Source organism: Pteronotus mesoamericanus, unplaced genomic scaffold (genome assembly GCF_021234165.1).
Source record: "Pteronotus mesoamericanus isolate MK-2021 breed Mesoamerican mustached bat unplaced genomic scaffold, CSHL_Meso_final contig_173, whole genome shotgun sequence".
Lineage (NCBI taxonomy): Eukaryota > Metazoa > Chordata > Mammalia > Chiroptera > Mormoopidae > Pteronotus > Pteronotus mesoamericanus.
This window is the reverse complement of record NW_026555072.1, coordinates 16,083,626-16,096,914: the sequence shown is the minus strand read 5'-3', so window position 1 is coordinate 16,096,914 and position 13,289 is coordinate 16,083,626. Positions and strand designations below refer to the sequence as shown.

Below are 13,289 nucleotides of genomic sequence, written 5' to 3'. Positions count from 1 at the left end.
TTCATGCACTGCACTATGAGAGTCACTGCTCTGAATGTTCTCTGGCCACTCAGTAGGCCCCTAGAATTCACATTCTTATACTCTTCAAAACATTTCCTGACTAAATTCTTGACTTACATGACAAAAGACTTTTAAGAGCTTTCAATGAATGCTTATGGTTTTGGAATATCTGAGTATGGTAAGTAGGTTTCTATTCTTCACCAAAAATAATTTCTAAACTACAACTGGAGCTGTTGACCAGGATCATTCGACTTAAACACACAAAACGAAGCAGGATATTGCAACTATAACAAAAATGGAAATTAGGAGACTCAGCACACTCCTTACTTTGCAACTGAAAGCAAGTTAGTTAACCTTTCTGGACCTCAATTAACCTGTAATCGTCAACAAGTCTAGAGTCTAGTCTCCTTAGATATAAGAAGCAAAGTTTTACTTTTCTGGACTGTAAGGGAGGCAAAAATGTTATTACTGAGATCAACAACTCATTTTATGATCACTTTATCATATAGGGAATTAAGTTAGCTCTTATACACATTGATAATCTAATTAGATTCTGCAAATAAGTTTTAATGTTCTAGTTTAAAATTGCCGGATTATAATTTGGGAATCAAAGTGAATATAAATATCTAACACAAAAATAGTTTAGGCATTCATTTCATAAAACTGCAGAAAGAGAGGTCTTATCTAACACTTGTCTAACTTCCAAGGATGTGACATAAATTAACATCATTAAGTCAGCAGACATAAAAAGAAAGAAAACAAAACCAAAAAGCTAAAAAGAGAAAATAAAATACTGCAGGTCTGTAACTGGGTAATTTATTCTAGCATTTAGTACACAGGTGGGGAAATGGTCAGAGAAAGCAAACTTTAGACTCTGTCTGTTTACTCAGAAGAAGATAAAAGGGCTCTGTGGATTTAGATATTCCTAAATACATCCGTCTGTCTCTGGAGGTTAAAGATACCCGTTTGTGAACACTCTAGTTGGAGAAGTTATTTTTATTGAGATGGCATTTACTTGTAAAACATTTGATTTGCCAGGGGATTCATCTGGTTTATACAAAACTGTAAATAAAAGCTTTTGTGAGAAAGTCTCTTAAAATAACTGCTACATGATTAGAAATGAATCCTCTTGAGAAATTCAAATTAACTAGATAATAGACCTAGTTTGAACCTAGTCTGAGTTCCATGCTCCAATAATTACCTATATGTAAAATAAGATCACTGAGTTGCAGAGATAATTTACTGTTAGAAATAATTACAGTGTGACTCAAGATCATCAAACACTTTTGAATATCTTAGTGTTATAGAAGGACAATTTATGCAGTAAATAGGGCAAGTGGAGGAATCATGTAATTATTAAGGAATCAACTAAATGCACCTCAGATAATTAAGAAGCTATAAAGATATCTTAATGGGTAAAATTCGAATTACTAAAGATTACTGGAATGTTCATTTGTTTATTATAAGAACAATTCCATGAGGAGCTAGAATTCTTAAGTGCTATTGCAATATAGAATTTTAGTTATCACAATTAATTGAGCTGCATTATTCACTCAACAAATATTTGTTGATTATTTATTGAATGTATGACACTATAAATGAAATCTAAGTATAAAGAAGTATAATAACAGGATTCCTTTGTTGTGATTGATGGTGAGAAAAATGTACATGGGTGACAGTGAAATATACAGCAAAAAGAACGTATGTACCTAATGTAATTTACTGGCTAAAGTGGCAAGAGTTTTGGGAAGCTGGGCAAAAAACTGGTGGAAGGGTAATACTGAATTGCATACGAAGGAGCCTGTGTTTTCTTTTGTGGCTCTGGAGTAATAAGGATCTCAAGTCAGGAGGGTCAGCATAAAAGAGACATTTCGGATCTATTCATTTGGGGCGGTTGAATCGGAAAGAGAGGCAAGTCTCACCACAGTGAGGTATACGGCTGAGGCTGTGGAGTCGGCAGTTAGAATGATTAGGAAATGACTGAAAAGGTGTTACTCCCCCAATAACATAATGTAATTAATAACGGTAAATAAGGAGCGAGGCGAGAGAAAGACGGGCAGAAGTGGAGCAGTTCGGTGGTGTTCTAAGGAGGGAAATGGAGTTATTTCTTGTCATGTGCATGAACTTTGAGATGATGTTTGTTATGGGACTTTTTTTTCCCACCAGTAGTACATGGCCACCAACTCCACCCCCACGCCCATCGCCACCTTAATCACTGCCACCACTTCTGCTACAGCTTCCTCCGACACCATCGGCACCAGCTCTACCACTCTTGTCACCTCCACAGCCTCCACCACCGCCTCCATCTTCGCTACACTCACCACAACCAAACAATAAGAGCGATAGCTGTTGCATGGACTGAATCCATACCACCTTTCGGGCGTTGCATTGAACGCCTGAATCTGAGGCACGGATATGAAGTTATTTACCTGGGATCACAAAGTAGTAATTAAAACAGGCAAGCTTCAAACCTGAGTAATTCTGATTTCAAAGTCCATGCTTTTTCCAATTTCTGCTGATTATAATAAGAAAAATGTGTGTGCAATGTAAGAGGAGCTGGGTATGACTCATGGGAGGCAACACATGTTTGCATTTGATAAAAACACAATTGAACCAGTGACTGGATGCACAAGGAGAAGTGCCCAGATCATAGCTTTAATGATATAAAAGTCAAGTTTGAGGAAGGGAGCCAGATGTGGAGCTATAAGATTTGGGAGTCATTCACTTAACAGCCAGACTTGAATCAATGAGATGAGACGATTCAGATAAGGAAGTCAGAAGCACCAGAAGATGGGCTTATGGAACACCACCACAGGAATTAGGCGAAAGGAGGAAAATGAGTCAGGTAGAATGGAGGGGCAGAACCAATGGTGAGGCAGAGAAGCTGAAAAAGGAGATCAGTTTTAAAAGATCAGCATCCGACATCGTCAAGACCGTAGTGTTGACAATTAAACGCTAGAGGTTCTAACATGAAACAAGAGAAGGACACTAGCCACCATGAAGCTTTCGGTCATGTATGCGTGATGCCTCTTGGACCATTAAAATATTTTGACCAGATTCCACCCAGCAGACAATTACCACCTATGGATTTAATTGCTCCTATATGTTTACTCAACTGTTGTCTTTGTTCGCTCTAAGACATTAAATTTCTCAGTCGAGAATCTTTAATATAGAGTGTCCATGTTGTTGTACTGTCCAAATCAGGGAGCATTTGAGAGTACAAGTCGGTGCTATACATTACTGCGCTGGGCCTAAAGGTATAATCAAATGGATCCAAGCAAAGCAAGGCTAAGATCACCTTAGTTATATACCTGCTGAAGAAACATTTTACTATGCAATCCACTTCCGGTGGTCAGGCTCTCTCAGTTGATATCCTAGCTCAAGTACTCCGTGGTTATGTCTAATAGTAATAGTAGCTATACCTATTTTGTAGGGTTACTGGGAAGAATAAATGAGCTATGCGGATAAAGCATTTAATATAGTGCTGAGCACATGATAAAGCCCTCAATTAGTGTTAGCTTTTATTTAAGTAAAATGTTCTTTATGTTCCCAATTGGACATCTCATTCCAGGCACTTAGGAAAACCGCTGAGTGCAGCTGATACAAACAGAATTTAGGAGACAACATATCTTACCACTAGTCACGCTTTCCTGAAAACAAAAAGAAATCATGCCATAGGCATCCTCCAAATGGAAGCCAAGAAGAAGCTTCTGAAGACAGAGATTAACATAAGTCAACTTGCCCTGTTAGTTTCTGTTTTAGGGGACCCCTGAACGCCTTTGGAAGGAGGGCAGTTAGGTTGCCATATTGCTCTGCTTAGGAAATCATTGGAGAGCTGAGGGGTTGTGGTAAAAGATCCATAAATTCATGTGCCCACTAAGCATTGTCTGTAGACACATGGTTAATACGACATTAGTTCCCATGCTACGAGGATTAATAAAAAGCAAATTCATTAAGATCTTTACGGATTTATTTTGGCCACTGTGTTCTTGCTCAATCAAAGAAGGTTAAAATGCCAACTACCAGCATGAGTCCTTGGAAGTTGTTGCCCCAAATAAGAAGCTAACATTCAAAGATGTTGAGAACCACTTGATTAGAACACAGATCAGCAGTTTTTCAATGAGGGGCCAGATAGTAACTATTTTAGGCTTTGTGGGCCACAGAGTCCCTTTGACGACAACTCTGCCTTTGTAATATAAAAACAACCACAGGTAATACGTAAATGAATGAGAGTGGTATGTGCCCATAAAATCTTATTGATGGACACTGACATTTGAATTTCATAAGATTTTCACGTCAAGCAATGTTAGTCTTCTGTTGATTATTTTCAACCGTTTAAAAATGTAGAAACAATTCTTAGCTCATGAGCCGTACAAAACCAAGCAGCGAGTTGGATTTAGCCTGCAGGTTTTAGTTTGCTGACCCCTGGACAAGAGGATTTTACTTAGCCAAGCAGATACAATCAGGGAGAAGGACGCAATGGTTTACTGCAGAATGATGAAAGTAGCTTATAAGTCACCGATTAATAGGGAAATAGTGAAAGTCCCAGACAATGTATGTGAGTGGCTTTTCTAGATGTTTTTTTCCCTTTGCCTAAAAATATCTGACACACTATTTTTAGGTATGTGTTCTTCTCCTATTTCTATACCCTGTATATACAAATTCTAACATCAAGTGTTCCATGCATTCCTAAACATATGCTGCTTAGAAACATAAGGCGGATTTTAATGTTCTTTCTCAATCTTAGAATTATAATAATTGGAATGGAAATGAAATTGTAGCATTTTTATGATTTTCATGCTGGTTTCCCATTTATGAAATTTCATTCCCATCATTTTAATATATCCAGTGATTTACATAATACCTAACATATCTATAATGCCTAGTTGATAATATCCACAAAAAGGCCAGTTAAAAATTCTAACACACTCAAGATAAGACTTCATAAATATCAAAGAACAGGAAATCTGTTCTGTAATTAATGACTCCCGATTTAGGATGCGCAGATTGAGACATTATGTTCTCGTAAACTAGCAGAATGGATCTCGTCTATTATAGGTGTACTTCTTCATGAAAATGTACTTCCCATTACTGGGGAAAAAAAGGCATTTAATGCTAAAGCAGGCACTGAACCAGCAGGCTCTTTAAAAGAAAAAAATAGAAACTCCCAGGATTAAAATGCATCCATGGCAGTTCATCACGCATAGTTTCTTCTTTCGATCCAGAAAACAGTATCTCCATTAGGCATTCAGTTTTTGTTGAGATATTGATTGCTTGGGCACATTTTAAAACTCACTTCATAATTCTTCTCACTAACTTAACTGACATTACAGGCACCTAAGGCTTTTGGAAGATATTGTTTAAGTAAAAACACTGCCACCGCAACAGCTGAAAATGGGTTTTCCTGCCACACGATTCATCTTTGCTTGCGGGAAAAGCCAGGAGGAAAAACCCTCTCACCTTTTTCTAATTTCGGAATCCACGATAATCTGCCTCTTCTTTTGGGGAGGTGGAGGTGGGAGCTCCTCTTGGGCATGCTTTACCAGGATCTGTTCCCTCGTGGTCACCATAGTCACTGTTTCCATTACAGTTGTCTGCGTTAATGATGGCTGAGTGGTGGCGACAGCCTGGGAGACCTGCGAGGGGTATTGAAGTAAGAGGTCAGACATTGTTTGAAAGACTTCAGTAAAGACCACTTGGAGTGGTGAAGGAAGATAGTGACACTGTTCCTGCTTGTTGGTAAAATGACCTTCAGTTCAAAACAGCACCACGGTGAACCCAAATCAAATTGTTTCGTCTAACTTGGGTTGACTGAAATCGCAGAAGAAGGTTCATCGCAAACCCAGAAGGAAACTGAATGCCTCCTCAATGGATTGGTCAAGCGATGGGAAATAAAGGGGGCAAGGGAGGAAAACTTAGGGTGTCATTCTAACATGTAATTAGATGTACTGTTTAAAGTGTTTACGACGTTAAGTTAAATTTTACTAAGGTACCTCAGCACCAGTCCAATCGCCTGGCACGCTGCAGATGTTTATTAAATACTTTGTTGAATGCATCTTTCATCATCATATATAGTGATTATTTATGACCTATATGTTTTTAAACAAAATTATTTGAATTTCATAAGAAATGACCTTTTATTCAAATAACTGAAATGCCCTTTAACATTACAATAAAAGGTTAACATAAAGTGCCTATTAGTCCACAAAGACATTCAAGGGAATGTTATTCAAATGCTAAAAGCACACTATTCTTTTTTGTTGTAAATGGCTGACTGTGTTAAAATGTTTGAGTTCCCAAAGTTAGCATTAAAGAGTCTTCTTGGTTTAAAAACATACTGATTTCCTGTTCACACAAGTCATATAACGGTGAAATGCCTTCCTTCTTCCCTTAACCGACAATCCTCTCGCCGCCCTCCTGTTATGACGACTGAAAAGTTCCCTCTTGGGGTGTTAATCGGTACCCTTCCAGTAACACAAATTACTCCACAGGATCTGTTTTCAAGGGGACCAAAATAGACGTGCACTGGATCCCCTTACAGAGACTTACAGAATCTGGCTGGGGCCATAATTAGTTTAATTGATTTTCCTAAACTTGCCAAGAGATACGAAAAGGGTCTGTGGTCACCTCCCTGCCTCATGTCTGATGGCTGGTTCCTTCAATGAGAGGAAATCAGGGAAGTCTGGGGATCTTCGTATTTCAGCTTCCAAATAGGCAATTGACTACTGAAATACAGGAATGAAATCCTCTGTCATGATGTCTTGTGTAAAAAGTGCTTTTAACAATACATTGTAAAAGTGATACACTTTGCGCAAGCCAAGTCCTTACCTATGACAAGGCCTTAGGGACTTCCATTTTGGTGCCCTAAATAATTTTTTTTAAAAGAGGACATTATGAGATACTGAGTTTCTACATGTGCCAAGCACAAGTTTTAACTTCTCTAAGATGTCCATAGATTCATTATTGAGAACCAATCACTTCACTTCAAACAATAATTATAGAGCCCATTGACAAGTTATGCCAAATGAAAGCAGAAAGTACCAAAGTTTTGTTTTAATGATTCACATAGAACCTCACATTTAAACTGCACTTGACACAAAATGACCATTACGTGATCAAATTAAGTTTGCCATTAATCAAGAATAAAATGCAGTTTTTAGGTAGGATCCAAGAGCATTTCATTTTTTTTAACCATGAGCAAACTTTTCTGCATACAATGTGGGACTGAAGAGAATATTGTTCCAGGTTTCTAGTTTTATAATGTGCAAGCACCAGAATGCAGAGATTCTGAAAACACAAAGCTATTTTTTTTCAGCGATTTCTAATGTTATGGAACACTTATGCTACTGAATATTTGTCTATAAAATTAATTTCTTTATTTTTATATTTTCTTCTTGATATCTATTATGAAATTGGATAGATGTGTCCATGGGGAATAAAGGAAAATAGCAACATGATATACTATGAAATTGCATTTAAGAATATAGGAAACCTTATAAGAAGAAAAAAATTAATCATTTTAAATAAAATAGCAAGACATGAATCTATAATTTTTCTATACTATATTCACTACTGTACTATAATTGAAAATAGTATTTCATTTCCTTTGGGATGAAGAAATAAGAAAATGACTCTGTATCGACCCTGTTAATATAGGTTATAATTCATTATATATAACAAATCAATAATTACTTTCAATACCTACTCCATATAATAAGCATAAAAAACAACTGGTGATGTACTAAATTTTCCCGTGGCTTTTCTTGACCATATACACTTAATTACATGTTAGAATCATTAAAAATATGCAGCACCGAATTTTCCCATTGGCAAAGATCTATACACCTAGTGAAAGCCTGTCTCGCTATGACTCCACACACTTAGAATTTGTTTTCAACACTGGGTCAACACAGAGTAAGTTGAGAACTGTTTCTGTCAGACAGTCTTAAAGATCTGAAGGTTGATCTTCATGACTCTGATAAATCTTATTTCCAAGCTCTGTAATAAATACCAGGTATTTGCTACAATTAAATTTAATCTGACTGGTGGTCCAAAACCTAGATTTCCTGCTTTAGCCATCTACTCAGTTAAAGCAATCTACAATTGTGTAAATTGCTCAGTAGCTGAATCACAATGTTTCAATTAAATTTCAACATGTATTGAATATGTATTACTACAGGACATTCATAAATGAATAAAATGGAATCTCCGTTTGGGGGGATCTTACAGGGCAGTAGTGAAGGTGATGAACACACAAATAATTGTAAGGTAAGATGAGTGCCACATTAAAAAATGGTAAGTATGCAAAATAATTGCATGCGCTGAATACATAATAATCAAGCAAGTTTCTTTTTAAGTGTTGCATAAACGAGTTTTCCTCGGCCAGTATCTTAACATCTAAATTTATTTTAATGCTAAAAGCTGCATATAATATTTATCCCTGTTCATAAGATCATTTATAACAGTAAAATACTGGAAGCAGCCTAACGTCAATAGATAGTAGTCTAAATAATTTATAGTACATGCATGTGATAAAGCACTGTACATGTTTCGAATATTTTTAAATGTCACAGGAAATTTTGTTCATTATAGCACTGAATAAATAACACAGGCTATAAACATTGGTGGCTATTTTTGGCAGAAAAAGCACAGATAATTTCTACTGTGCACTACATATTTCTGCATTCTTTGTATTTTCCAACGTTCTAAATTAAAACATTTTCCACAACATGTTGCCTTTATAAGGAGAGAACAATTTCAAACTTTTTTTCTAAATTGTTGTTTTAAGTGTATCATTCCTATGTATCTTTGGAATTATAAGCCTGTCATCCAAATACATTAAAATTAGGACAACTAAACATCCGATAAGAATGACTTACTGCCTTCACTAAAATGTTGAACAGTGCAAGGTCAAAATTAGAATATACTATAGTTTGTGCTATAAATGCTTATCCAGTCAGCTTTCTCCATTTTGATTATGAGTAAAAATTACTTTTAAATGTCCTCATGAAAATAAAATATATTTGTTTTTAAATGGTGTTCTCTTGATCTGTCAATTCATTAGCGCAATAAAAATGGAAGAGAGTTAGCTTAACATCCATCATTCGTCTTCAGGTCTGGAAGCTAGTTGCTCTTACAGTGATTAAAGGTAGAGGCCCGTGAGTCAGGCTCTACAATTCTCAAACTCTAGGTCCACAGTTCATACATACTGTAATATTTGGGGCAGGTCAGTTACTATCTCAGAGCTTTGACTTATTTTCTTCATATGCAAAATAGGAATGAAAACACATCTCTGACCCTGGCTAGGTGGGTCAGCTGGTTGGAGCATTGTCCCACACACTGATAGGTTGCGGGTTCTATCCCCAGTCAGGGAGCATATGGGAGGCCATTGATTGATGTTTCTCTCTCAATCAATGTTTCTCTTTTTCTCTCTCCCTCCCTCCCTCCTTCCTCTCTGTCACACACACACACACGCACACACACACGCGTGCACACACACACACACACACCCCCACCCACCCCTTTCAAAGCTGTGCCCAATATGGCTGGCTTCATGAGTGTGCAACTTACACAGGCACCCAGGGCCCTTCATTCAGAAAGACTCCGCACTTGATTACATACTATATCGTCACCTCTTGAAATTCTTAATAATGTTTGAACAAGAAGCCCTGCGTTTTCATTTGGCACTGGGCCCATAAATTACGTAGCCAGTCCTGGTTGCAAGAACTAAACTATGTAATGTCTGAACACAATAAGTGTTCTCTTGATGCACATTAGCAATAACCACTATCTCTTCTAAATGTTCAGAGAAAATTCAGGAATGTTTTTAATACTGAATTTTCTAACTCATTAGGTTATGTAGGTTAATTTCCAGATGTTACATTTTCCCATTGAGAGAAAAACTGGGAAAGTATTTGGTGGTTCTGGGGTCTACATCTTCTTGCCCTAAGATTGCATAATGTTGGTAAGTCTAGAAAAACTAAAATGCTCTCAAACAATAAAATTCTTTTTTGTACCATGTTCTCTTTCATTTGTTTCAAAATGCACAGTTTGAAGAGGACGTATATGCAGATTTAAGTATATTTAAAGACTATAGAAAGGCATACGATGAAAGGAAACATTTCCATCACTGTCTGCAGTTTCTCAGGAGCAACTAGTTGTATTTCCCACCTATTCTTACATTTTAAATTAACTTTCTTGGTGTTGATATTTTCCTTTTATTTCTGGCCTATAGTCTTAGCTGCATCCTTCAATTTTCCATTGAATTATGTAAATATCCTTGTGCTTCTAAATTCCTTGGGGTTATAGATTTCTACTTCTTGCCTTGTGAGATATTCCACTATTTGAACATTTAAAGTAATTTACAAAAAGAGTCTATGATTGAAAAAAAAATAAAGAGATTCAGTTTATGAAAAATTACTTATTTTATTATCACTTTTATTATCATTACAATATTAACACTTGAAAAAATGGCTACCAATTCTCAAGCTCTTTGCATGTCCCAGGCATTATGAAAGTGTTTTGCATTCATTATCTTATTTAAAATACTTAGAAGAGTCCATGAAGTAAAGGCTTAACAAGCGGTAGCTATCGTTACTTCACAATGGCCCTAAGAGTGATTATAAATATTATTCGCATTTTATAGATGAGAGGTAAAATTTGAGGCAGATATAACTTGTCAGTGGCCAAGAAGAGCTGTAATCCAAGTCTGATAGTTCCTTCATCCAATTCTTAGTAGGTATGCTCACTGGCCGCTATCCTGAATGGTGATTTTCCTTGTAGTGTAGTTGGGTGAATGTGTGTTTGCATATACAGACATACATATATAAAGTCAGAAGATGGAAAATGCACACAGTGATATAATCTTTTAATGCTTTCTAGCTCTTGATAAACTATAATTAAATCTGTGCTGATTCAATCACAGAAATACACCTGATTTCTTTTAAAAATATCATCAGGTTGACAACTGTGGATCAATGTTCTTCACTGTGTCATTTGTATGTACATAACCTTACAGTGGTCATTGATTTTTAATAGGTATGGAGGCATTGCAGTTCTACAGCTGAAAACATTATACATGATCATAGCAACAGGTTTAGCAAAGAATTCGTAGCCTGGCTTAAAACCATCTCCGCAGGCACGGCCGCACAAGGCCCAAGTATCTGAGGGTGGAAGGATTCGCAACTCTAAGCAACAAGAGTGACCTACAGGCTGAACTTTATGATAAACCTAGGGTAAAGGATCAGGTGCGCACAAAGGAAGCTGAGTTATCAATCAAAATGCTATGAAAGGCTCTATCTCATGAGCGAGTACAGAGAAATTGCCAAAGCTAAGCACAGCCTACATGGAGTGCTAAATTTCATGACAGTGGCTTGGTGACAGAACTTTAATATTAACTGCTATCCTGTTTTGACACTGATAATAAAGCTACATAACTTCTTAAATAGATACTGACACTGGGAACATGCGCACAATTAAGAGTCAATATTAAAAAGACATTGTAAAAGAAGTCTTTCTCCTGTTTGAAATATATGATAATTAAGAAGGCTTACTCTACAAAACTGTCTCATTTTATGCACATATTTTGTCCCCCATTTCAAATTAGCTTTTGTACAAACTGACAGAAAGGGGAGATACATGTGGGCTTCAGGTGTTGTAGTAAACACAGTATTTGAGCAAGTATGTGAATTAATTGCATCAGAAAAAATTCAAGAAGCAATCTTTTTTTTTTTCCTGATCCACCTCACCTTCCTCTACACACCATCTGACTCACACATTCTGTAACTAGAGATGCAGATTATCAACTTGTACTTTTCTTTATGTGTTATTTCATTTATTGTCAGTAGATAACAGATGTATCATATAGATGCTGAGTATTTTATCTTCAGGGTATTTTAATTACATACATATGATGAGTGAAATGTAATCATTTCAGACGTCAGTCTTTTTGAATAGGGAGAGAATTTTGTTTTCATTATCATCTTCCAGCTGACTCTGAGACTGATATAGCAGAGATATTTGGAACTTTTCACTCAATATTCCAGAGTTGTACATAAAATTTCAAGAGAAACATATCGTAGACGTTTGGGACTGGAAGGACCCTGTAGAGATCTCCCCAGTCCAAATTTTTCATTTTATAAGTAAGGAATGAGAAAGTCCCACAGCTAACCCAGCTCTAGTCTCCTCAATTTTCAGTGCCCATCACATTTTATGTTGCTGTTGATAATGAATTTACAACATAAAACCAAGTGCACTGATACACAAGGTCCAATCTCAAACACCTACGGTAGCTGGAGGTTGCAAAAGGATATAGTTATAATTTCCAAAGTTACTTGAGTTCTAACACCAAAATTTTCTAACGAAACTTTAACATTAAGCAATAACCAAAAGATGTCCTAAAATTCAAGATGGTTACTCTGTGAATTCAAATAAGACAGAAACCTAACATAAGGGAGGGAATTTTATTTTAATTATGGGTTTCGGAAAACCATTTAATTTTTTTTTTAATTGGCAGTGGGCTGATTAGGCTTGGAAAGCATTCAGAAAACTATGAAAAGGGATGTCAACTGAAAGGCATTAGCGTATTTTTAATTAAAATCATTGACAAAAAGAAAATAGGCAAACCGACTTAACTGCTTTTCAGGTATCAACAGGGCTACAAAATAATGCATCGAGAATGGGGAAAGTCAGAATAGGCACATAAAATATTTTATGGAAAGTTAAAACAGGGTCTCTAAAAAAATGAGAATCAACTCAGAAAAGAAAGCCAAATAATTACATTTTCATCTTAATAATTTTTTCTCTCTCTATTTGCATTTCTGATATCATGAAAAACACTGGCTTATTATCTTCAACTGTGTTTTGCACACTATTCACATGTCTGGCAAGGGTTTGAAAACTCTTGGAGGGGCATAAATGATATAGAATAGATATATACAGACATAATGGTCACCTTCTCTATTTGGGCATCTATGAGTATAGGCAGACATATGTTGCATAAACATGTACTCTTATGTTCAAGGGTAGGGAATTCTGAATATATTAATTTTACCTTTGAGATACTTGTACTCAAAGATGGTCATTAGGAAGACAGCAAAATATTCATGAAATGGGAATAAGATCTATGGACTTTGATGAGTCATAGAATGTTCCTTATTCCTGGCAAAGATAATTTACTCTGTTAAAAAAAAAATGACAAAACTACAGAACTTCTGGACTTATCTAGAAAGATATATCCTTATAACTAAATATCTGATGCCAAGTTTAATATAAATTACCACAATAAATTA

At 36.2% G+C, this 13,289-nt stretch overlaps 1 protein-coding gene across 2 annotated transcripts in view; it reads right to left on the bottom strand.

Moving 5' to 3' along the window:
- DMD (dystrophin) overlaps positions 1 to 13,289 on the bottom strand; it is a 1,878,371-nt gene that overhangs the window by 1,279,807 nt on the left and 585,275 nt on the right. For both annotated transcript variants that reach the window (XM_054566574.1, XM_054566573.1), the window contains exon 17: positions 5,461 to 5,636. In XM_054566574.1, coding sequence (XP_054422549.1) covers positions 5,461 to 5,636 — 176 coding nt within the window. The remainder of the gene's footprint in view (positions 1 to 5,460; positions 5,637 to 13,289) is intronic.